General features: G+C 38.7%; 1 protein-coding gene across 1 annotated transcript in view; it reads right to left on the bottom strand.

Annotated features, from left to right (window-relative positions):
- The window catches only part of LOC139711742 (intermembrane lipid transfer protein VPS13A-like), a 120,481-nt gene that overhangs the window by 53,971 nt on the left and 40,150 nt on the right, over positions 1 to 26,360 (bottom strand). Inside the window, exons 18-35 of the mRNA XM_071623598.1 lie at positions 25,806 to 25,893; positions 25,113 to 25,227; positions 23,555 to 23,696; positions 21,239 to 21,292; positions 19,094 to 19,285; positions 18,511 to 18,670; positions 17,463 to 17,548; positions 10,360 to 10,597; positions 9,574 to 9,696; positions 8,058 to 8,161; positions 7,050 to 7,217; positions 6,097 to 6,404; positions 4,791 to 4,938; positions 3,991 to 4,165; positions 3,176 to 3,342; positions 2,121 to 2,296; positions 957 to 1,036; positions 50 to 351 (exon numbers count right to left, since the gene is read on the bottom strand). Coding sequence (XP_071479699.1) covers positions 50 to 351; positions 957 to 1,036; positions 2,121 to 2,296; positions 3,176 to 3,342; positions 3,991 to 4,165; positions 4,791 to 4,938; positions 6,097 to 6,404; positions 7,050 to 7,217; positions 8,058 to 8,161; positions 9,574 to 9,696; positions 10,360 to 10,597; positions 17,463 to 17,548; positions 18,511 to 18,670; positions 19,094 to 19,285; positions 21,239 to 21,292; positions 23,555 to 23,696; positions 25,113 to 25,227; positions 25,806 to 25,893 — 2,826 coding nt within the window. The remainder of the gene's footprint in view (positions 1 to 49; positions 352 to 956; positions 1,037 to 2,120; positions 2,297 to 3,175; positions 3,343 to 3,990; positions 4,166 to 4,790; positions 4,939 to 6,096; positions 6,405 to 7,049; positions 7,218 to 8,057; positions 8,162 to 9,573; positions 9,697 to 10,359; positions 10,598 to 17,462; positions 17,549 to 18,510; positions 18,671 to 19,093; positions 19,286 to 21,238; positions 21,293 to 23,554; positions 23,697 to 25,112; positions 25,228 to 25,805; positions 25,894 to 26,360) is intronic.

The raw sequence follows: 26,360 nt of genomic DNA, 5'->3' as shown, positions 1-26,360 counted from the left end.
TCCTCTCTCTGTAGATTCCACCTCCAGCATCATTTCACTCTCTCCTCACCTTCAGGATGAGGGCGTTGGTATCCATGGTGCTGGAGTCGGCGACCAGCAAGATCTCTGGATCCTGGAGGACGGCCTTGATCTTCATGTCCGGCTTGGAAGCCTCCTCCTCCTCCTCCTCCTTCTTCTTCCCCTCTTCCGTCGCCTGGCTGGTGGTAGACGGCTTGGCTGCCACACTGGTGCTGGACTTCGAGGACTGGGTGGCGGTGGGGCTCTGCGGGAGACCCTTGGTGAAGATCTCGGTGCACGTCACCAGGAACTCGGTGCAGATGCAGGCACGAAGGTTGCGAAGGATGGCGTCCACTGGACAGGAAGGTTACCAACAAATTTTCTCATGGTTTCCTGTTTTATCATAGTATGCATTTTCATCTTGCTGTAAAAGCTGTAATTTTCGTGAGGGTTTCATTTTTGCAAATTTTGCAAAACACTGTTGAGTCGCAAATTTACTGAGTGACAATACCACAAACAGACAGGCCCTAGTGCAGTTATGATATGCCTTGGTGTTCTAATCGCAAAAACAGTATCTCGCAAAAATGTCTGTTACCTCCTCACTTACAAAAATATCTGATCGAAAAAATAACAGCTTTTACAGTAATTATTCACAGCGTAGGGATGGCAGTATTAGACAATATGTGATAAAGACATATGACAAACTATCATGCACTGGTACAAGAACTGATGAGCTCACTAGAACAAGAATCGTAAGGAATGATGCTCAGGAAGAAAAGCAGCCACATTCTCAATGAGATGCAGAATTCAAATATGTGCTATCCCTGTAAAAATACATGTCAACTTTTTGACAGTGTAAATTCTTATTGAGTGCCTACTAATGATTGTACTCCAGAAAACATTCATTTCATTGCAACCAACAATTGAATTCATAGATAGCATATCATGACAACACTTACAGAATATGTCTTTCTTGGCTGACATCTTGAAGTCAACATCGACAATGTTTTCTTCTGCATCACCATAGCGATATATCATCCTGGGAGTAATGTAAAAATCACAGCATAATCACCAACAATGCTAATGCTGCAGCACTGTAAGAAAGATTTCTAGATTAAAACATCACAATGAAGGATACCACTACAGATTTGCTACGCAGATACATTCAATTTATCAGACTTATCATTTAATCACAGATACCTTGTTTAAAAATCTTTGTTTTCAAGTCCATACATTTGTGAAACAGACACCTGAATGTAAGCTGCTTGTAAGGTCAGCCTTATAAGCCTTCAAGGCCTCAGACAGGTTGTCCCACTTTACAATGACTGAATTCACTCTGAATGACTGATAAACAACAAAACTAACTTGAGGTGAAATAAAGTAAAATATGGTGTAGTAACACAGAAAAATAAGCAGGAGAAAGGCATTACAGAATAATTCTGAGATAGTCCTACGCAAAAGCCATGGTAACACAATAGCGATTGGGATGATTACACAATCTTTAAGGTAATCATTGACTACAGTTCTATGACACTGATGTCATTTAGTGGAACTACAGCATGCCATGGCTAATCAGGGCATGAGCAAAGTAATGGTGACTGGCTTTGTGTGTGAATACTACTGCTTTGCAGAAGGGAAGGAGAGAAAGGGTGAAACTCTTAGTGTGCTTTGAGTGCAGATTGGCACAGAAAACCCCATAGGACCGATTCATGAATGTGGTATATACTTTAAACCATGGACTAAAATAAGCATGAAATAGGCGTACCTTTGACATGCGCGTATCAACACGTGTTTGTTACTGGATGTCTGTCGGCGTATGCAATCTGTCAATCGTATTTACACAAAAGAAATTTGCATAAACCATAGTTTAAATACATACCACCTTTGTGAATTCGGGCTGTAGTGTTGTACACACTATCCAATGTCCCTGGCACAGAAAAGTTTCACCCTCTGTGTGCTTTGGGTGCTGACTGGTTGAGAAAACCCTAAAACTATTCAAAGTCATGGCCCGAAAAAAAGTTAATCCTTAGTATGTTTCGACTATCAATTGGTACTGAAAACCCCATAGTGTTGTACACACTGTCCAAAGTCCATGGCACAGAAAGGGATAATCTCCAACTCACCTTGTGATGGCACTGGCATCCTCCTTCCTCACATCCTCCAGGAGAATGTTTCCCAGCTGGGCCTTGGCGGAGACGGCCTGGTCCGACATCACCGTCGCCCCGACGATGAGCTTGAGGATGGCAAAGTGGCCCAGCGCGTTCTTCTCCTGCCTCTCCTGGCGACCGTTCAACGTGGTCTGTTCACATATCGATTTAAACAAACTTGTTACAGAATATGATTGTAGTGTACCTCGAAAAGTTTGGTGGAATTTTGGGGGGTATTTGTAATCCACTTCCCTTCATAGTGATGTACAATTCAGATAACTTCATGAACCATTCACAACTATATTACCAGTAGGAATGCCAACCTTTTAACAGCACTGCAGTATTCTGCAGGCTGAAAAGCCACATTTTTTTTTTTGTGGGAAAATAGTATTTTTTTACCTTTCCTGCTGCAGACATGTGTACAATGTAGTAATACAATTTGGGAAAGACAGTATTTTCCATGAAACATTGCAGCATTTTTGGTAAAAATACATTTTTGGTAAAAATACAATACGAACTACTGCACAACAAAATGAAAAGATTGAGTACATACAAAGCCGAAATATCTCACTTGAAGTTGTCCATCATCAATGCGCGTGCGCTTTGATGCACACATTTGCAGATGGGCACTATTCGTGGTTTTCGAAAGTTATCTGGTGGGCAGCGAATGAGGATTGATTCAATCGTGCCGCCCATGTCTCCACACATTGCTACATCCTTAATTAAGGAGAGCTTTCAGACATTGGGGTACTACTGTATACGCCATATATTTAGCAAGTCTAAATTTTCGCGAATCGGGACTTCCCGACAATTTCGCGAGTGGTTAAATTCGTAATTGTGGAGTGCTGTACTGAACGGAGAAATGTATACGTGTGCTTCACATTCATATCGGGATCAGTCATTATTTTCGCGTGTCTTTAATTTCGCGAACAGCACCTGACTCGCAACTCGCGAAATATTCGGTGTACACAGTATGTACTTCAAAAGCAGAACATGCTTCGATAATCTACTGGCAAAGAGAACACACTTACCAAATCATAGGTTCCTGTGAAGAGGGAGACGCCGATCTTTTTCAGCTCAAAGTCGGCTTGGACTTGCTTCCAAGCCTCTTCTGCTGGTTTCACTTCTGCCGGCTTCTCTTCCGTTGGCTTCGCTTCTGTCGGCTTTGCTTCTGTCGGCTTCTCTTGGGACTCTATTTCTGTTACGAAACAAACAAAAATGGACACGTACATGTACATTGAAACGACTGTATTTTGACTTTCATGCCTTCATGTTTTCTCATGTAATTACGAAGAATTTGATTGCTGTAAGCTATTGTCTTTAGTACTGACCAGAGGTGACGTCACGAAATATTTTGATGTATCAGAAATTTCATATGAGCGCTACAAACAGCATCTATGTCTTCTCTCACTATACAGGAGTGAGCTTTTCCGCAAAAGTATCTACAAATGCACACACATACTGGAACTTACATAGAGACAGAAAGACGGCGACAGGGGAGAAAACAAGATCTTACAAATATATGCAAATCATTTTTATAAAAACTTATGATGGCAAATCATTATGCATCTTAAGCTTTCACACATACACACAGATACACACATGCATATTTACAGATGTAGATAGCAAGCATGACAGCATCACATAAGCTTTATAAAGGATGCCACAAAAACAGACCACAATGAATGGTGAGCCTCGTATCACTATACATGGTACATATTGTATATCACTGCACAGCTCCCGTGCTGACAATTTTTTTCTTTCGATGAATATTGATTTCAACTGATATACACCAACGTATCAACAAAGTAAAATTCCCAAAAACTGCCGTAGACTACAAACTTACGCCCTTCTGTCTTGGAGGGTGTTGCTTCCTCCCCTGCCTGGGGAGTGGCGGCAGCTGGAGTAGCGGCAGCCGGAGTAGAGGGCTCTCCTCCCGGCTTGGTCCCCACCTGACCCTCTTGGAGGTTTTCATTCACCACACTCATCACAATCCCAAAGTCATCAGTTGCCATGGAAATCTGCAGGTGGCATAATTTTTAGAGATTAAGCACTGCATCAGGAGTGGATGTCACTGTTTGCAAGAAACCATTTCTGTAATGTATTACAATTGATGGATATTTCATTTTGCTACAGCCTAGTGACAAAGCACTTCATCAACCTGCTCCCTCCCATTACGTTAAATAGGCAGGAATTTGCTTACTGTAAATGTGGAAATTTTCGCTGTGTTAAAATTTTTGCGCATTTTGCACAACCAGAAGCTAGCACGAAAATAAAAGCATGTGAATGTTTTTGCTTGTAATATGTACCACTATCATAAAACGCCTTGATTCCGTGGAATTATCATCTTATCCAGCCCAGTGCAAAAATTACTCGCCTGAAAAAAAAAAATCAATTTTTACAGTCGTTCTTGCTAGGTAGGGCAAGTTTCTGCAAGCTTTGTGGTTATTAAGGGCAACTCTTGTGAACGAAGCATTCTCCCTTGACTTGAAAAACAAAAGGGAGCATTTATTAATTTTTTTTTTTTTAAGAATGCATACATATCTCTTCTAACAGGAGATTCCCATTTGATTTCAGAATGAACAAAACAGGGATCATTTTACGAGGAAGAAATAAGTAAGAGATAATAAGAGGACCATAACATACTTGGATGGCATCAAGTTTGCCAGAGACAGCGATGGCCGGAGCACCATGGTACCAGGCAGCAGACAGGTTTCTGTCCAGGTTGATGTGCACTCCCATCGGGTGGAGGATGAGGACATCGGATCGCACCTCTTCCTTCTGGATGATGGCTCTGTCATCAAAAGACAGCATATCAATACATCAGAATTACCACTGAATAAGACTAATACCCCCACTGCAACCCTTTCTAAGAGGGTAACGACAATGAGGTGACAAAAAGCACATACTGCAAAACCAGAAATTTTTGTGTGCATGGTACTATCACAAATTTCATGTGTAGCCAAGATTTGCAAAGGTAAAATGAACGCAAAAGTGTTTGTCTTCACAATGCACTAAATGCCAATGGCAATTCACGAAAGTTTCATGCTGCACAAAAGGCTGTCGTCTCCAATTCGCAAAAGTTTCATACCTCAAATGTTCTTGCCTGGTTTACATCACTCAACATACAAAACGAAAACTTAAAGGACAAGTTCACCTTCATAAACATAAGCATTGAGAAAATGCAACAATATTAGTAGAACACATCAGTGAAAGTTTGAGGAAAATTGGACAATCGATGCAAAAGTTATGAATTTTTTAAATTTTTGTGTTGGAACCGCTGGATGAGGAGACTACTACAGCTTGTGAGTCATATGCGTACAACAGTATAAAGAAAATGTAAAAGAAAATTCAACATATTTTCACTTTTTTCGCATAATAAAAGAGCACTTGACTTGCCTCTTTCTAAAGGCAGGGGGAGTAATATTACCCATAACATTTGTCGGTAACGAGTCAGGGGAATGTGTACTTTTTTCAAAAGATGGAATTTTGTGAAATTCTCTTTATATTTTCCTTATATTGTTGTACGCATGTGACATCTAAGTTATTCATACACTGCAGTAGTCTTCTCATCCAGCGGGTACTCCACAAAAACTTCAAAAATTCATAACTTTTGAACGGATTGTCTGATTTTCCTCAAACTTTCAATGGTGTGTTCTACCAATATTGCTACATTCTCTCAATCCTTATGTTTATGAAGGTGAACTTGTCCTTTAAACACCCATGACATACCAGGAAGTTTCCAAGTACCGTACATGTAGTTGATTTTCGTATGATGCGGCATTAAAAATACTTCAAAACAGTTGAAGTATTTTCCTCCACTGTAATGAACATCTACTCATCATGGCTATTCAATGAATATTCCCTAGTGTCCTGCTCCTCAGATATCCTGCTCTTTGATGTACACTGCATGGGCTGGAAGATAATGTGATCCACCTTTCGGGTCTCTCACCTCGACAGCTGAACAGACTCCAAAGCCACATGCATGGAGTCCACTACCGCCACATTCTCCAGCTCCTCCGACCCTGGGATGACCCGGAAGGAATTCTTCACGCTCAGCTGACCCAGGTCGGCGACCAGTCCGGTCTCCGACTGGGAGTTGCTAGGGACGACAATGAGGGGCGCCTTGACGGTGATGTCCATGGCGATACGGGTCGCCTTGGCATTGATGTCTTCGGCCGCTGCCTGGGCAGCACTCGCCGCATTGGCGCTGGCTTCGGCAGCCAGGGCCTTGGCTCGGTTAAAGTTATCCACAAAGCCCTGGTCATATATGAAACAGAAGGGAGGTTTTAACGTGACTTTCAGGGTAGGAGCTCTTTTCTATTCATACTCGAGGTTTTCATAATATTACGCCTGAAGTTTCCACTTGTTACTACCCAAAAAAATTGAATTGTTTCTGCACCTGCCAAGATTCTTGCAGGTCCATAAGGCAGTTCTTGCAACACTGTTAATTGATTTCTTTATCTACCAGAGTTTAGATGTTTGTGACGGCCTTTCTGACGTACACCATTTCAGAAATACCGAAACACTTACGATATTAGCCAACAGAAGCTCATATAACAGATCTCAGCTCTATTTTGTATTTGCCCTGCTGAAGTACTCCTGAAATAAATCTACGTGCCATTTGAAGTTTGGTAAGTGTGTGGCGAGATGGTATGGTTGAAGGAGATTTTTTTCTGCTCACCATATGTGACTCCTGATCAAGGACTGAGGACTGTTGGGTTATCCTCTCTAGGAGAGATTTACTTTCGGGTGTGCTAGAAACCACCTTTCCTTATAAAAACTAACCTCAGGAAAGAACTATAATAAATATAATCCAGCAATTCTCATCAGGACTTGCACACTATGAAGCACAAAATCACTACGATCGTGGCAAAAGAATCTGTTGTGCAGAAGGAAACTCACCAGGAGGTTGTTGACAAACTTGTTGAGGAAGACGGCCCTGATGCATCCAACCTTCAGACCGACTCTCATGTCCACGGCGTTCATGTCTGAGTACAGGTCACCCACGGTGGCGTTGTTGAAAAGGGTCAGGGCCATCTTGAACACTTCCTTGTCCAACGTTGCCAGAATCTTGGGAGACAAAAATGACAATTCAGTGTGTACAAGTTATAAAGACTTCTTTTTTTCCTCCCATGAATACCTTCATGAATGATAGCATTTGCAAATCTTCTCTTTTGTTATGTTTTGTTTTTTGTTTTTGTTGCTTTGGTGTAGAACTTGCCAATTGATGCCAGCTACGTGTACCAGGGATGCAAAATGACATGTTTTAGATTGTGTATGTTTGTATTACGGTATGTTGAGATATTTTGCTGAAACTTCAAAATGTTCATATGAGGCTTTCTATGATACAAGACCCCAAGTGACTCCACATGAACATTTGCAATATACTCACCCTGGCACTCAAAAGGTTGTGTAATTGTAGTTCTTATTCATAGATGCATTTGCTACCATTAATCACACAATTCTTCCACAAAAAACCCAAACCAAAACAAAACAAAACACATACTTTCTCCTCTGACTGAACTTGCCCGCACATAACATTACAACGAGCCAACCTTATTAGTGTGTAAACCTTCAGGTATATCTAGTTTGGTTTGTAATCAAAAACAGTCTCTCCACACTTTATGATGAATGCAATTGATAAAATCTCTGACATACGAAAGCAAATTGCCCAGAGGAGAATTGCTGTTGATGTTTCCATGACAATTGGGTGCCACGTCAGCAGGGATGACAACCTTCTAAACAGCGCTGGAATGACACAATTTTAGGGTAAAACTCCAGCATTTCCTTGCAGTAGACATGTGCAGTAATACAATTTGGGGAAAAAACAATACTTTTGGCCAAAGAAAAGAAGAGCAAAATACTGCAAGAAAAGTGATGATTGGTATCTCTGAATTTCACTGAACTTACTCTTGGATGGGGAGTGTCTGGAGTGGGATCCATGACGGTGATTTCCTGCAGACAGGCAGTGACGCTGGTCTTGTGTTTCTGCACAGTGACGCCTGCCTCCAGTCCTTGGACACACAAAAATATGATAATAATTCACAGAGATTTCAATATGCAATTTCAACTGCGTTACATTGAGCGTGACACATCACATATGCCCAGCAGACAATAATGAATGTCTACTGACACAGGAATGAGCAAGGCAAGTTTACTTGTGTTAATCCACAATGCATATTCAAACCATGGCTTCACTTTCAATCATTCTTGTAAATTTGGACCAAATGACTTAAATCCATTACAGTGAGAAGCTAGCTGTCATCTGAAGGTAGTAGCTCTAAATCTAAAGTGGACCATGGAGAAATGAGATGGGGTTGGAGGTCCAACAGTGTGAAACAGGCTTACGGTTGCTGGGAAAATCACCTAATGAGAGCAATTTAGTATATCTCTCACTGATTGCTGTTAGATATAGTTGATAGTTAATTTCATCATCCCCTTTCTTTATAGGGTACATGATTTCCACTGACATTTCATATGAGTCGTCTCGTTCATTAGCATACTTGTACATTAAAATGATGAATCCCCACACCAACAATTTAAGGGGAATTTGAATGAAACTATTTCCTTTAAAGGGGCTGTACAGTACTGGTTGAGGTGGGGATTCATGTTTTTTACATTCCCAAGGTAGATAATGAGAAACCTCTTATGAAATACGAAAGAGCATGTAATTTTAAGAGGGATTCAACGTTTATTTGATGAAAATTGGTTTTCAAACGGCTGAGATATCCAAAAAGTGTTAATAATAAAAGACTACAGGCCACGCCTTTTATTGGGATCTCTTTGTTTCACTTTGTTTTTGGATATGTCAGCCATTTCAAAACCGATTTTCATCAAACAAACTTTTGATACCCCTTTGAATTGCATGCTCTCAGAATGCGTGAGACTTGGTAGCTCTGTTCTTGGGTCGTGCTCATGGTCACAAGTAACTTTATACTGCTCGTGTTATAGACATCTCATAGAGTGGTTTCTGAATATCTCGCAAAACATTAAAAGCTAAATTCTCGCCTCCACCAGAACTGTAAACACCCTTTAAGGATAGATATGCAAAAGAACAGTAACACATTTCTTTAGGCCAGATCCAATGGCAATAGCCCAAAACTACACTTGGCATGTGCCATCATCATATGCAATTGTTTAATGATCATAGGAGGTAAAATAATATGTTTGTATACACTACATGAAATAACTCACAAATCCTAAAATAATCAAATTGCATAACAAGTCTCAGTTAAGGATACCATGTATGAGCTACACATTTCAAAAGGTTATTATCCTTGCTCACAAAGCACAGTCGAGTGCAAGGTTTTTTTTTTTATAATAATAATATCAAGTAAATCAACAAATTACAATAAAGACCCCTTTCTTTCTTAAATTTCAGTATGTTTTCATGGTACAATTTTGTAGGAGTCTTCACCACTCCTACCTTTGATGGCCACTTCAGTGAGACTGGCCTCCTTCGTACAGACCACTAGAGAAATGGTGTCCAGGTTGGCGTCCACTCGCACTTGAATCTCCTCTGTGGGATCCAGCTTCTTGGTGCTCTTGCCTGCAAATTGGCAACAATATGCAAATTCACAGCCCTGCCTAATATGGCTAATCTTTCTAAACCACAGCTCGAGAGTAAAGCATGCTCTGCTTTGTAACATGAAGTGACTATGGAACGATTCACATATTCACTTTGCAAACACAGCTTCTTGGTGTTCTTGCCTGCAAATTGACAACAATGTGGATCCACAGCTTTGCACAATGGCAAATCTGTGTTCATGGCTATATGGTATGGACAGAATTCTGATATACATGTAAATTCAGTGCACAAAGAAAATAAACGGCATGCTCTTTGCTTCATATCTACTCTTTGTATAACAATAAAGGAATTGTGTTCAGGATCACCCCCTAAAATGGGTGGAAAAAGTGGCACAGTTATTCACATCGAAGGCTCTAAACTCTTTTTTGAGAACATTTGAGAAGTTTGAGATTAAAGATGTGTGTTACATTGGGAAACTATCATAAGTACTGAGCAAAGATACATAATGTCACTGCACTGTGTACAAGTGCAATTAAATTTAAAATGGACCAATTCTCCTTTTTTTTTCCAAAAATATGATTTATGTGTACCAACTCATCTATCATTCAAATACAGATTACATCCAATAATATAGATACACAAATGGGTCAACAAATTAATTGAAGGTGTCTTCTCAATGCTTACGGGTTGGCTTCTTCTCGTCTTCGCTGATGTATCCTTCGTCCTCCGCTGGCCCGTCCCCACCGGCCCCCGCGGCCTCCGCCTTGCCCTGGTCGAGGCTGGCGACCAGTTTGTCGGCAAACTCTGTGATGTTCAGCAGGGCCTCGCAGTGGGCCACCACCTCCAGGGTGGTGAAGTGGGCCCCGATGGTCTGCTCCGTCAGGTTATGGGTGGTGTCGAACTCGGGGTTCAGTCTATCAATCTGCAAAGAGCGATAGACGCACCAAGGAAGCAGAACATAATAGGCCTGCAGACGATGGCCAAAAAGTGGCTTAAAAAAGGTTCAACTGGCAACTATCGTATAACAAGCAAATTCTAACTTTTTTAAAAAGTATACATCCTGACAATATCCCACCTGAAATTTACCCAAAAAAATCTAATCGGAACATGCTCAAATGACGTCATCAAAATGGCCTCTTAAGATCTGCAATTTTGCCAGAGTAATTGTCACTTCGACATCTCTAATAATAAAAATTGAATATTTCGGAAAGGAGGTAATTCTAGCTACAGTAATGCTACTTCTCATGTACCTCAGGTCATCAGCCATCAATCATGCTCATTTTCAGTTGAGCTGGTGAGTTGTACGCATACCAATAGCGTTTCTATAGCAACCTTACACTGACGTAGTAGAAATAAACAAAAAATTCATAATAGTTTTCATAATTTTCATTTAATTTGTTGAAATATAATAAGAATGCCTAAATATATATTTTTTGATGTGTCTTGTTGGTTTCAGCGAAGTGCCGAACCAATTTCCGTCTTAATCATGTGTTAATATGGGGGAATATAGTCATTGCCATGGTAACGCTTTCATGAAAAAAAAAAACCCTAAATGATAAAATGTAATTCCTTCTACGCAAATAGTTATAAATTAAGCTTAATAACTTTCAAATAAGTAGGTGCCCAGTAAACGTATCCAGTCACTAAATGACTCAACTCATTGTAAGGCTAACCATGGTCACCAAAATTGTTTCCATGGCAACGAGAAAGAGCTTCGGAAACAGGTTTACGCAATGGAATGAGAGTGCAATTTCAACATATCTGTCAAGTGTCATTTTGCTTGTGTATTCTGTTTATCAAAATATATTAATATGGATGTCACATTTGAGGTAAAGAACTATGTGACAATCTGTATTAATTACATTGCATTTCTTGGAAACAATCGTGCCCTTGCTATAAGGCATGACAGCATGTACGTTTGAAACATAATATATTCGCGTCATAGGATAATATATGTTTTCTATATTGCCAAGGGGATAAAGGGCATTTTGGGGGCACACGGCACCGGGTCGCCCTTCAATATAAGCACCCTCTTTATCATGTAGATCTTGTATGGTAAATCTTCTATCATTTCGATGACTTTTCATTGATGTAAGAGTATATTTGCTGCATTGCCGGACCTACTTTTAAAACAATTCACGTTAGAACAACTGTATTTGCGTTGCTAATATCCGTATTTTGTAATAAAGGCCGTGAGTGTAGGTGTAAATTTAGACACCTCCTCAAAGCTTACCTTTGAATGTTCACCTTTTTTAAAATGTAGCTATTGTAGAGCAATGCTTCCTCTAGTAATTGGTTGCATTTTTGGATACAAAAGTGCCTTTGCAATACGGCACGATGGAATTTCGAAAACATGCACGTTTGGAACATATATATATTTGCGTTATATGATATTACAGTGTTTTTTATATTGCGGTGAGGGTGGAGTATTTTTGGCACATCCCACATGGTTGCCGTTTAATGCGCACCCTCTTCATTGTATAGATCTTGTAAAGTTAAGTCTCTTCTATTATTTCCATTGCTTCCCGTCGATGAAAATTGTATTTGCTGTATTGCCGGGACTACTTTTACAACCATTCACGCTAGAACAACGGTATTTGCGTTGCTAATGTTATGTGTTCTGTAACAAGAGGGCGTAAGCTTAGGTGTGAATTTAGACACTTCTCAAGGGATTAATTTTAAATGTTCACCCTTTTGACAATTTATTTATTGTAGAGCAATGTCTCCTCTGTTAATAAGTTGTATTTCTTGGACATAAAAGTGCCTTTGCTGTATGGCACGATGGCATTTTGAAATCATACACGTTTGGAACATATATAATAATATTCGCGTTATAGGATTTTATATGTCTTATATATTGCCGTGAGGGTGGAATATTCTTGGCACATACCTCAGGGTTGCCATTTAATGTCCACCCTCTTCACTGCATAGATCTTGTAAAGTTAAACCTCTTCTATCATTTCCATGACTTTTCATTGTTAAAAAGTGTATTTGCTATATTGCCGGAACTGCTTTTAAAACCATCCACGCTATAGAACAACGATGTTTGTGTTGCTAATATCTATATTTTGTCTTAAGGGGGCTTGAGCGTAGGTGTACTTTGGACAAATCCCATGGGGTTGTCTTTTAATGTTCACCCTCTTGACGATATGGATATTGTTGAGCAATGTCTCCTCTATTAAGTACTACGTATTTTTGAGAACAAAAGTGCCCTTGATTTACGGCTCGATCGAAGTTTGAAAACATATATGTTTGGAACATATAGTGTATTCGCGTTAATGATATTCAATGTTTTCTATATTGCCATGAGGGTGGTGCACTTTGGGGGCACATCCCACAGGATTGGCATTTAATGTACATCCTCCCACTAAATAGATATTTGGAAGCAACGCTTTTCCTATCATTTCCACGACATTCATTGATATAAAAGTGTGTAGCTGTATTGCTGCAACTACTTCTAAAACCATGCATGCACGAAAGAACGTCGGCATTTGCGTTCATAGTATCCGTGTGATGTAATTACGGGTCTTGAGCGGCGGTGTAATTCTGGAGATTTCCCAAGGGATTGCTTTTGAATGTTCACCCTTTTGACAATATAGTTTTCTTTTTGTAATTATATTGCATTTCTTACAAACAAAAGGGCTATTGCTCTACAACCGTAACGATCGGGAAAATGTGAAGGCATGGAAAATTGAAACATATTTGTGCTGTATGCTAGTGCATGTTTCTATATTGCCATATGATTGCCGTGGGGTTAGATGATTTTGAACACATCCCACTCGGTTGCCGTTGAATGTGCACCCCTTTGACTATATGATGATTGCAAAGCAGTGTCTCTACCATTTAGAAATCATGAAAAGTAAAGTGTCTTTACTTACCACTCGGCAAAACGACTTTACATGCATGTACAAGTGAGTTTGCTTTGGCATAAATGCATGTTTTGTTAATCTGTTTCAGGACCACGACGGTCAGGGTAGGGGTAATCTGGGCACTTCCCAAGGGCTTGACAAAATATATATTGTAAAGCAACGTGTCCTATATCACCTTAATTGCATTTTACGAACATAAAAGCGTATGTGCTACACAGGCGGAAGAGCTTTTCACAGGTATGTAACCATGAAACATTTTTCTCGGTTGTATACTGCATGTTTTTCATCGCCTTTAGGATGCATGGAGTTACTTTGAGCACCTCTCCTAAGGTGGTCTTTGCAAGTGAGCCCTTTGGACTGCATAGGCATTGTAGATCAATGTTGTTATTTTATCTCTACCCCAGCAACTTTTATAGAAAAAAAGTGTCTTGATATGGCAGGAATCCAATTCAATACGACTCAATTTAATTTTTATTTCATTTTCAACAAGAACAGATCGAGACATCACTTTCTTTGTAAAAGAAAATGAGGTGCGTAAAACTATGTCGAATGAAACGAATTTACAATGATGATAGCACCATACGATAATTATACATAAACATAAAACTCAAGTGATAGTCATAAAACTCAAGGAACGACTTTTTTTTTGAGACATGCACTTTTGGAATGACTGTAATTGCGTTGATATTTGCCTTACAAAGAGTCATGTATAGAGGCAATTAATGTGGGTACTTCCCATATAGTACGCTCCCTTCGAATGATAACCACTCTAACTATGTCAGTGTAAGTCAAATTGCAGAGCAATATATCGTCTGTTGACTCCGTTGAATTTCATTTAATTAAAGTTTCTTTGCTAGAGGACCAAAAGGACTGTTTAAAGGCATGTACCCATAGAACATAATTATGTATTTGCGTTGGTACATGATTATTGCATGTCTTATAGACTGCCTTTGGGTGGGGTAATTTTTGGCGCCCTCCACGTGGTTGCCTTCGTATGTGAACCATTTTTACTCTATAGATATTGTAGAACAAAAATTCTTCTATAACTTTCACTGAATTTTAATGGAAATGAAACTAAAAGGACGTTATGCACAGAGTTTTTTCGCTTCAAACAGCTGTATTCACGTGTGTATAATTATGTTTTGTACCGATCCGTGAGAGTATAGGTATGAATTCGGGTACCTCCCTACGAGTCGCTTTGACTGTGCACCACTTTTTAAAGATAATTATACACATTGTAGGAAAATGTCTCTGTCACTGCCAATTCTATTTCATGGAAATAAAAGAGTCTTTGCTAGACGGCCAAACGACTTTAAAAAAATAAAATCTCGTACGCTTAAAACAACGGAAATCGCGTTGGTTGATGCATGTTGTGTAAATGGTCGTGGGGATAATATGATCGACTGGGGTGACTTTGGGCACTACCTACAGGGTTTCCTTTGACTGTGCCATCTTCAATATCTCAAAACCCTCAAGGATGCAAGAGATGAATCATCAAGATTCGAGCAAACCACCCTCCAAATAGAGTTCATTCATTACAAAATTAGACAAGTTATAGATGTTGACACTTGTTTAATTTCGTACTTTTAAGCTATCATTATCTGGTGGATAACAGACTCTAATTTTATGATATTATTCATGCTAGTTTACTAAGGCTGTAAAGTTTGGGTTTGGTGAAGAGAAACTGAAATATCATATTTGAACACTCTTGATATGCTCATATCGGGCACCTTGATGCATTAGAATATTCCGTTGGCTCGGAACCCTTTGCATATTATGCAAGAGGCCGAGATTATATAGGCCTACGTGGAAATGTTTGCATCGCACTAACTCACATTGCAAACATAGGTTTCAACATTTTCGGTGTTCCAATCTGAAACCTAGAAGCAATGTTTTCATGGAAATACTGTATTTTTATCATTGTGGGAGCTAATTTGCATACTATGCAAATGAGGCCCAGACTATGTAGGGCCTACATGGAAATAGTTGCATCGCACGAACTGACATCGTAAACATAGATTTCAACACTTTCGGTGTTCCAGTCTCAATCCCTGAAGCATTTTTTTTTTTCATGGAAACACTGTATTTTTATCATTAGGCCTATGAGAGCTAATTTGCATATTATGCAAATGAGGCCCAGACTACGTACATGTCATGGCGAATGTTTGCATCACACTAACTGACATTATAAACATAGGTTTCAACACTTTCGGTGTTCCAATCTAAAACCTAGAAGCATAGTTTTCATGGAAACACTGTATTTTTATCATAATGGGTGCTAATTTGCATATTATGGAAATTTAGCCACTATGCCCCACTGGATTTCTTGGGACTTTGAGTAAGGTGTTTAGTAGCCCATAACAAGTAGCACTGTAGTGGAATTTCCTACTGCAATTAGTATGGTGGGTGAAACCCTATTTTGACTGGACTAATGTGATCTATGACAAAATGTGTATCCAGTTTCTGTTAACAGTGCTTCATTTCTTTCAGAAGTACAGTATTTGTTGTAGTAGTCCATCGAGTATAATGAGCTTGCTTTGATATCGTACAGAAATCCATGCAAGACCCGTTTCACCGACATTGATTTCAGTGAGATCAGTGTCAATTAGTGTTTTCAGTTTCACTTATCAAGTCCTCGTGACTGAAACATAATAAAAAAAGTGAGATAGCGAGACTGAAACCAGTGAAGTGAAACTGAAACCAATGAGAAGTTTGGTGAAACACCCTACAGGACTGTAAGAAAGGAACAGCCATGAACTAACAAGGGGGGCTGAGGTGGAGGAGGGTCTCATCTAATATGAGAAATTGACTTAATCTATGTTCTATGCCTAATTGGCTTGAACGAAATTCAGATTGTCTTATGATTGTGCCAAATGCAAAACGAAAAACAACAAAAAATCCAGCTACTGAGATGGAATATACATAATACACCACTAATAATGAAAACTGTGATATCTGGACAGCTGTGTTATACTCACGTAATGGCTACAGGCAAATTTGAGTGTAACCATGGTAGCTATGGTCTCTCACAGGTTAGGTCTCAACTCTAGTCTATTAAATTTACATACTTATATAAATTTAGAATGGTGTTTATCGTTGAGAGGGTGTTGCATTTTTTGTTTGAGAAAAAAAAATGTTTTCAGCATAAAGTTGCCATAGAAATGACCTACTTTGGGCTCAGATTTTTTGAAAAGAGGTCACAAATGGGCCCAATTTTGTTTGAAGAAAGGCAGGAAATAAGAAATACATACACTGGCAACTTATCTAATGATTATAATGTCAGTTGTATAATGAACACTTGAGATATCCTAAAATTCTAATTGATTTTTTTTTTTTTTTTTTTTTTTTTGGTTTTGGGGTGGCCATATTGATGACGTCATTTGAGCATGTTCCGACGCAGAAATTTCGGGTAAATTTTACTGGTAAGTTTGTTAAGACATATACTTTCAAAAAATTACAAAATTTGTTTGTTATACGATAGTTGCCAGTTGACCCCTAAATTCAGCCTCAATCCGCAGGCCTATAAGGGAGGCTTTAGCATGGGGAGAATAGGACACTGTGTATTGCTTGCATCATCAAGCATACGACTGGAATATACACCCACTCAAACTTTTTACTTACAAAATAGAAATGCTCGAAACTATCACAGCACAAATAACTCTACCCTTTACATAGGCTTTTCACATTGCTTTCCTCTTTCCTCTTTCCTCTTTCCTCAGCCGATGGCTTGCCAACTTTGAATATTTTGCTCAAACACACAACTGTGCACAAGCTGATCACTATAGAGTTGCAGCCACGTAAAACAAGCATTAATACAAAACAATACACCTACAAAATGAAGAAATGAGCTTGCCAAAACCAGTCAATCATGGGGGTGTAATATGTGAGACGACTGCGCACTCTTGGAGGTAACAGTACCTTGTGGTAGCTGACAGACAGGAGCCTCTCTGATTTCTCATCGTAGGCTGGAGTACGGACGAGATACAGGTCTCCTCCACCAGGTGCTGCAGATAGGGAGGGTGGACAGGGAGAGGAAGAGGGCAATACATTTAACTTCACAGACTTTGATTTGATTTGATTTCAAGCAAATACTTGTTTGATTGATTTGATTGAATTTAATCTAATTTGATACATTTCAAGTCTACCTGATTCTCTCACAAGACAGAGGTTGAGGAAGGCAATACATTTAACTTCACAGACTGATTCTGTCAAATTTGATTGGATTTGATTTCATGCAATAGCTTGAGACTCGTTTGACTGATGTGACTGAATTTGATTTAATTTGACCCATATAAGTCCACCCAATTCTCGCACAAGACGGAGGCTGAGGAAGGCAATACATTTAACTTCACAGACTTTTGATTACTTCAAATTTGATTTGATTTGATTTCATTTCATGCAATTGCTTCAGACTTATTTGACTGAATATGATTGAAGTTGATTCATTCCAAGTCTGCCTGATTCTCTTAAGACTTTTTCGCGTGTAAGCATATTCATACACACAACTTTAGCTCACCATGTGCATTGCATAACTTTATATGCACTAAAGTTGTTGCAGAGTTGGAACAGAAATCTAGAAAGCTAGCTGACCATAGCTCTCATAGTTATTGACCATACACATTACTATTGCAGTAAGCTTCCTCTGGAAGCAGACCCAAACTCAAGTGCAACAAAAAAAAAAAAGAAAAATGTTGCTGTTATTTCAACTGTCATTTGCAAAGATGATGACATCTTTGGATTATACATTGTTCTGTTAAGTAAACATGATACTGGGGGCATACAGACCTTAGGAAACATAGTAATTGGTTCACAAGCTTTTTTTTGTTTTGTTTTTATTTCATTTTTTTGCTCTTTAAAGCAGTAAAGATTACACTACACTGCACACAATTTACTTTTTTTTTGTACTTGTAGCAGGATGATCTAGCGGTACGGTATTTTGATTCGATTTTTATCTACCACCCCTCACCAGTGAACTGGAAATGCTGCACCGCAATGCTGCCCAGGGAGACCCCAACAGCCAAGTCCAGCGGCCGGACCTGGACATTGGCCCCCAGGGAGTGGATGGCCACACCAAGGAGAGGGGTCTCTGACCCATCCGGCAGCAACTGGCCAAGATTCAGGGCAACCTGTCCAAGTCCAAACACAAATCCATGGTACATGGTACTCATTGGTCACAAGACAGTAAAACAACAACAACAACAACAAGATGTTCAAGTTATCACACTTAATGCATATGTGTAGGTCAGTTTGTTGTATCACAAAACACTTTACCATATAAAAATTTTGCAATAAAGCCTAGAACATAAGGATATATCATTATTTTTCTTTAAAAAAATTACTGTAGAAGGTTTATTCTAGAAATTCTGTTATAACTATTGTTCACATTTTGTATATTTAACAATACTTAACATTGATTATACTAATTAACATTTTTACATTTGTTGTTCTCATCCTTGACTCACACTTTTAGAACTATTTTGAAGCACTAAAGCTGGCTTTTTGTTTCATCTACAAATGGTAAATAATGCCATGAACACCGACTGACAGACCTTTTTGAGTTCAAACTGCAGCTCTACGTCCGATCTCATGTAGGCAGTCGTACTCTCCTGCTTGACGAGCCTCCTCTTCTCTGCCGCCACTGGGAGGTCTCCCTCGTCGGCAGAGAGGAATTCGTCGCTGTCATCATCCCCGGCAACTGCCATCAGTTTGCTGTCTGACATATCACTCGGCACAGAGTAACGCTGTCAGAGAATGGTGATGAATGCCAGTTAGGGCAATGAAGAGGTTCAACGGAATTAATTTTCTCCAAGTGCGTTTGCATTAAATGTAAACAAATTAAGACAAAAGCAAAGAATTTGATTTCTTTTTTTTAAGGTTTTTTTTTTGGTTGTTGTTGTTGATCAAAAATATAATGAGTTGGCTCAAATTTTGATCCAGTGGCTGAACTTATCCCTCTTATAAACTTTACACGAACAATATTACATAACTCAGAAGAGCAATTAAGACAGCAATTAAAGAGATCAAGCATTCCATTAAGACTGAAATAAGAAGGTTTTGGAAGTACAGTAATTGAGATTATTGTAATATTGACAAAAATTGTACAGTAGGTAATAATTGAAGAAAACATTGTAAATTGTAAGTAAGTGAAGAAACAATTGTTTAATAAAGGAATAATCCCAACAAACATTCAATGGTGTTATACAGAGACGATGAACTTCTTTTCATTTTCCTGTGTATCAGGTTCAAAGAAATTATTTCAAATGCTAAAGACCCTGTAAACACACAAAACTTGGCAAAGTGTAGTATGCCAACAATTTTCAACAAAACACCAACTATGAGCAACAATCACAAAGGTCAAAAAATCACAACTGAATCAAATGAAACTTTGAAGCTAGTTAGATAAGAAAAATAACAAAAAGAAATGCTTTGGATGTTTTATGCAAGTGCAAACACATCCCACACACATACACAAGAGGCACGTGGTGTGTGGAGAGAATAGGGCTTGTAAACTAACTTCGGTCATGGTATAAACCCCATATAAATGGGCAAATCAGGTTCACTTTATTAAAAGACAAATATACATACATACATATATATATGTATATATATATATTTTTTTTATTTATTTATTTTTTTTTTTTTGAGGGGGTGGGGAGGGGGTTCATGTCAAATTACCACACACTTGTGGAAAAGATTTGAAAGATGCACTACATGTAGTTGATAACTATTTTTTTTCTTTACTTGGTCTGTACCTTTGACACCTATATGATAGATAGATGGTCGTTCTTACAGTGTATCATCACTGATATGTTCATCCTCTATTTTAATGACCAATGGCTAAGTTGTTTCCAAACCAATCTAGTGGCATACAAATTCTTCATATACACGTATATGAATTGAAGGGAAGTTTGTGATTTGCTATCAAAACAGATGTATCAAGTTAATTTCAACGGCTAATATGCTCACTGCACTTATGGATCAGCAAACCGTGTAAAGTAGGCCCCTTACTTCCGGGAATAGACTTATTTCTTAAGATTTTTTTTTTCTAGCTTTCTTTTACCTTTCTACATCTATCAAACAACTTTAACTTACAAATCATTTCAAACACTGTAGGGAATAAGTGGAAAACCAATAAATTTGGAACCCTTTCTTTTTGGAAAAAAATATCAAATTTCTGAAAATTTCCACTAGTTACAATCATGTTGAAATGATCACATCAAATACAGCTTGCCTTTTGCATTCATTATTCACTGTCCCTGTAATTATCACGATTTATTGATGCAGTCAACACTACTATCTGTTTTAAAAAAGGATAACGAAAATAAACAAGGTAACATAAACATTGATCTTCTACTCACTGCTATAACGAAAATCTGTAACAACAGAAACCAAAATGGCGTGAGGCAATAATGTCAAGGGGAATAAAAAAAAAATCATGCACACAAAAGTGTGTGGATAAAGCCCTAAATTGACACACCAGAGGTTACATGCGGAGAAACCATGGTCAGCACTTCACTGGTGGCATAACAATGAGTTAGAGGGTTACTATGGCAGGTGAGAAATCGATTTGTTTGTTTGTTTGGAAGTCAGTCAGTCCATTCTCTAAACACAACTCATCTTGCCTCTGTGCCCTCACTCGCCGTCACATAACCATCGGACTCCTCGAAAGACGACAAGCGCTTCGCGACACTTACGATGGGGGCGACCGCGGGCTTTGAAGCTTTGCCGACGGGGCTCGAGTCGGCGTCCTGCCATGGCAAGGCATTGGGGGAGGCAGCACAGGGATGGAAGAGAACAGGTTGGTGAATCACAGAATGAGCATGTGCTTGCGTGGGTGTGCATCTTTTTTTTTTTTTTTTGATTATGAATGAAAGACAGTGCTAAAAGCTGCAGCTTTAAGACAAGAGTGTTGTTCAACATGATACAAAGCTTTCTTTACCACCAGATCAGATCTATCTGGATGACTTTGTTATAGTTGCCATTAGAACAAAACTAATTTTTCTATTTCAGCATGGAGAATGAAATAAAAATAAACTCTCAAAAAACTAACCAAGCTGATTCATTGACATTACATTGATAACTTTAGATTTTCCATCTCTTTCCTCATCATGCCACACCATGTTAAAGTTGACTAATTAAAAATGCTAAAGTTTTCATTAAAATAAGACTGAAGATGCTCACTATATGGAATTTTTAAGTTAAAGTTAAAGTTTCCCATGTTTTACAATACAGCAATAATGGTCATAACCACATATTCAAATTGAAGGAGATGATGATGATGTCATTACCCCACAACTCTCCTATTGGTTTGTACTCAAAAGTACAGTCAGCCTCCCCTAACAATTGACCTCGCGCAAGTCCAAAATATGGCCAAGTGGAAGGAATATTCTACCCCACATGGATACAACATGTGCGGATTCTATCGTGTAAGTCGAAGATTCATGCAAGTTGAAGGATAATCTCTGGTCCCTTTGGATTTGACTTCTATGAGGTTGACTGTACAGTATTATGAAAGTCTTGGTTTTTTTTATTTGATACTAAATCAACAAGAGATATACCCCTCATCCTTACACATTATGATTACTATATCATTTCAACACAAAAATAATTCAATATAAATGATAGAACTTACTCTTCCTGAACATACCTTGGAAAATTTAAATTTAGTTAGGGTTCTTTGGGACTTTTAAAGTGCTGACATCACCACCTTCTTTACATTCTTGCTCTGTATTCAATCTTAAAGAAACATCTGCAGTTTTTAATGAGTCCATTCTTATCTTCTGACATCAACTTTAACATGGGGGGGGGGGGGGGCTTTGCACATTGATTTCAAATATCAAGAGCACAAGTTATGCTCATTGACAAAAGGGTTATTGAAGAAACTCAGCTTGAAAAAAGTGTGAAAGAGCAGGTGCAGCACAAGGTATAATATGGTGAGTAGAATAGTGATAAACATATACTGTATATGTCATATATTTTGTGAGTATAATATTACTAAAATCTGCATGACATTTTCCCAAGCGAAAGAGAAAAGTTGATTTCACACCCTTGAGAACATAAACAATGCATGGATGTTATGTGAGGCGATATTTTTGTAAGCTGTTAATTTCGCAACTATAGGTCGATGTGCGAAATTCAAGAAAATGAGATCAACCTGAAATATATACTGCAACATTTATTAGACTTCTGAATCAATTACTTTCAGGCTTATTACATTCATTGCATTCTCTTTTAGTGAATGATGGTTTTTTCATAAAGAGTCAACATTAGTTTATAGAACATTTGTGTAAAAGTGACACTAGCAAATTATGACAATTAATTCTCAAACTACTATACCCAATATTCTTACATTTATTATTGCACTCAGACAATCTATTTTGAGCGAATCACCATCACTCTTGTACAAACAAATCATTTAGATATTGTATCTTCCCCCATGTCTCTCTTTGACACGATTCAAGAAAAAGAAGAAAAAAGGCCTTCCAAAGAACTTCTCTGAAATTCCTGAGTAGCTAAATACCTTGAAAGCGAAAAGTTAGAAAAAAAAGTGTAGTACATCTTCAAGTAAACATGTCAATATGAAAATCATTCTCCAAAATTGTCAGTGGAAGTAGAGATTCAAAGATGATGGCTTTTAGGTGCACAAAGCTGTTTTTCAATTGCAATAACAGTGGATTGTTTTTGTTTTACAAAGATGCTGCGGCAAAGCTGTACCATATCGATATAATAATTGTCTTTGTGAATGAATAAATATAAGGAATTACTTTTCCGCTCTCTTTTTGTGGTGGGAAGCTTACAACTTAATTTGGTGAATTGCACCAAGCAGCTCTTTACGTACTTAAGTGAGATGAATTTTATTTGACAAGAGCAACAAAGCTTTTGTGTTGCATTGATTTCTGCAGACTGTGAATATTGTATCCCTTGCAGAAGATATAATTTTGTGTGTGAGCAGCCACACGAAAAGATAGCATTCTCCCTTTTGGGAGAGATTGTTGGCAGGGGGATGTTACCGTGGAACGCTTGTCAAGAGCCTCGTCGCTGGGCTGGTTAGATGATGGCAGAGGAATGCTGGTTGCTAGGGCCAGGATCTGCTGGAGCTTACTGTCCGTCAGGTTGACCGACACGTCCGGCAGCTCACCGTTCACCTTCATCCTGGGAGGGGGAGAGGAACATAATAGAGAGACAGCTGCTCAAGGAAAGCCACAGACCTCCCTATATGATTGACACCAACAAGGTGAGAAATTGATTTGCCCAGTTGGCCGCTGATGTATAAATGATCCAGACTTAGGACTGTTATTGCCATCTTATCAAGACACATCTGCTACTAAAAGCACTGCAGAGCATGTGATATAGAATATCAGTATACCATAGTCCCTACATTTTAAAAAAGCTCTTTTCAGTCTTTCGGGACTCCCTGTAAAGGTGTAATGAATTAGTGTAGTGCTGTAACATGAATGATCAAACTTTAAAGCCCCAGGGGTCTTTATGTAGTGGTGTCAAATATGTAGTTGTCCATGCCATGATAGCAGTATTTGCTGTATAAATAATTGTGTGGTGATTTCTGAAGAGAGCACAGTATTGTTTGCATATGGGGAAAACCCACCATAATTATCTTGGCATAAAGTTGACTTGGTGTGGTGTACGATGAGATTATCATGGCTTTGATATACGAAAAGCTGTACCTTTAGCTGATTTCTTTGGTCCAAGATAACTCATATACACTCATAAATTGTGTAGACTGGTCAAATGATTTATCAACATTTGTAGTAACCCTATTGGCCTCCATGCATATATTCATCAATTACTGGGAGATCTGTGTACTTCCCTACTGCATTCTAAAGATACAAAATATTTAGTTAGCACCACAAAATATGCAAACAATTTACATTGGTGTTTATTTTTGTTAGATTATTTAGTATTTAATTATTGATTATAATATATTATATACTATTCATTAATATTCATTCATTTATCTATTTGTGTTTATATTTACAGAAATGCAATACACATCAATGCCCAAACATTGTGTCTTATCATACTGAAAACTGTCGAGGTATTTAACATTTAATAGCCAGTCCGAAAATAAAGTCAGGTAGAAAAGATAAAGACAAGAATGTGTTGTGCTATTACAAGCAGAAGATATGCACACCAACTGCTCAATATCCAGGATAAGCACTATTAACAATACATGCTTCTTTTTTTCTCTCTTTTTTTTCTTTTGAGTGCTGAAGGCACTATACCACAGCTTTAAGGTAAGAAAGAGAGCCATTTAAAATTTACAGAACAGCAACAAATGTACAGAGTTTTGAGCTCAGACCGTGATTTCTGCGGTTGCCTTAGAAAGAAAAAGAAGAAACAAAACAAATTGATTACGGATGGAAGGACGGAAGGAAGGACGGACGGACGGACGGGCGGAGATCCCGAAAACATAATGCCTCCGTTGACACTTTGTGGTAGAGGCATTAAACCCCCATGAAATATGTGTTGTATAACAGTAACTTCCAGGTCTTTCTCTGGAGTGTGAAAAATACCATGGTTTGAGAGATTATATCACACAGGTGGACTTACTTGGCTAGCCGGGCATCCTCCACCATACACTTCTGGAGCAGGATGTGGAGGTTCATGGGCTGGAGGAGGTGCAGAGGTGTGCTTGTCTCCTTCCTGGCCGCCTGCCAGTCCTCACCTGCAAGAAATTTGGAGGCAACGACCGTCTGGTTTGTCAGAGTGAACACTTGCTGTATCAATCCATCTACTGTAGCAGAAACTTGACACGTCGTGGCATCAGCTTTTGTCTTAAAGCAGTCGAGGATTGTAGAAAATTAAATTCTTGACTGAAGCAGCAAATTCTTTTACCAACTACTGTCTCAATGAACACCTGTTGGAACTAATGCTCCAGTACAGAAGTAAACTGTAGGGGCATCCAGTTGTTGTAACAGCTAAATCAAAGCTGCCCCTCTGCAGCTACCACCTGCTTTGGCAGCTACCAATTGTTTTGACAGCAACCTGTTGCAGCAACTAATCACCACAGCTACAACCTGTTGTAGTAATTACTGTATTCTATCATTGATGCTGCAGTCTTTTGCTGCCTTCTACTTCAGCCATCTGTTGGCACCGTGTTTTACCACGAGAGGAGACAAATAGTTAGAACAGCAATTCAATCAACAGCTTGAAGACACTGGGACAAGTTAATGTTGACGAATGACAGATGGATGCTTGGAAAAAAATTCAAGGGAATGTGGAGGAACTGTATCCAGCACTTACCTGCAGGGGCAAAGATGACTTGCACACTCTGGAGGTCAAGGCTGAATTTGTCATAGGCTTTCCTCATGAGGTCCTCCAGTGCTTCATTCTGCAGATGGAGATAAATAAATCCCCAAAAACTTGAGCCATTTCATTTTTGTGTTTCTTCTTTTTTTGTTTTTGTTTTTCATTGCTATATACACATCACAATGTTCATTATCATATTCTGTATCTTATTTCAACTTTTCAGTGCTGTATCTTTGCGCTATGACACGCCCATATGTGACCGTGCATCACAAAATGAACAAAAAGTCGCACCTCTTGATTTCACGTGAGGACTCAAAAAAGTTGAAACGGGTCACTCAAGTCAATATTCAGTTTTTCAAATTTTCTTAAAGAGTTACCCTTCTTCTACATTATTCTTAAGTTTGGGATTATAAAATGAATGGGGAAAGTGCATTTTCAGTATTTTTTCTACAACCCTTTTTTGTAGAGTAGTGCGATCAGGTCTTAGAGGCCCCTTTTCATTTCTTGATAACCCTTTGCACACTCTTCACTTTCAAGACTGATAACTTT

Source organism: Diadema antillarum, unplaced genomic scaffold (genome assembly GCF_040938485.1).
Source record: "Diadema antillarum isolate AM-2024a unplaced genomic scaffold, OU_Dant_1.0 seq00001698_RagTag, whole genome shotgun sequence".
Classification (NCBI taxonomy): Eukaryota; Metazoa; Echinodermata; class Echinoidea; order Diadematoida; family Diadematidae; genus Diadema; species Diadema antillarum.
The sequence above is the reverse complement of the archived record's forward strand: the minus strand, read 5'-3'. Positions and strand labels throughout refer to the sequence as shown.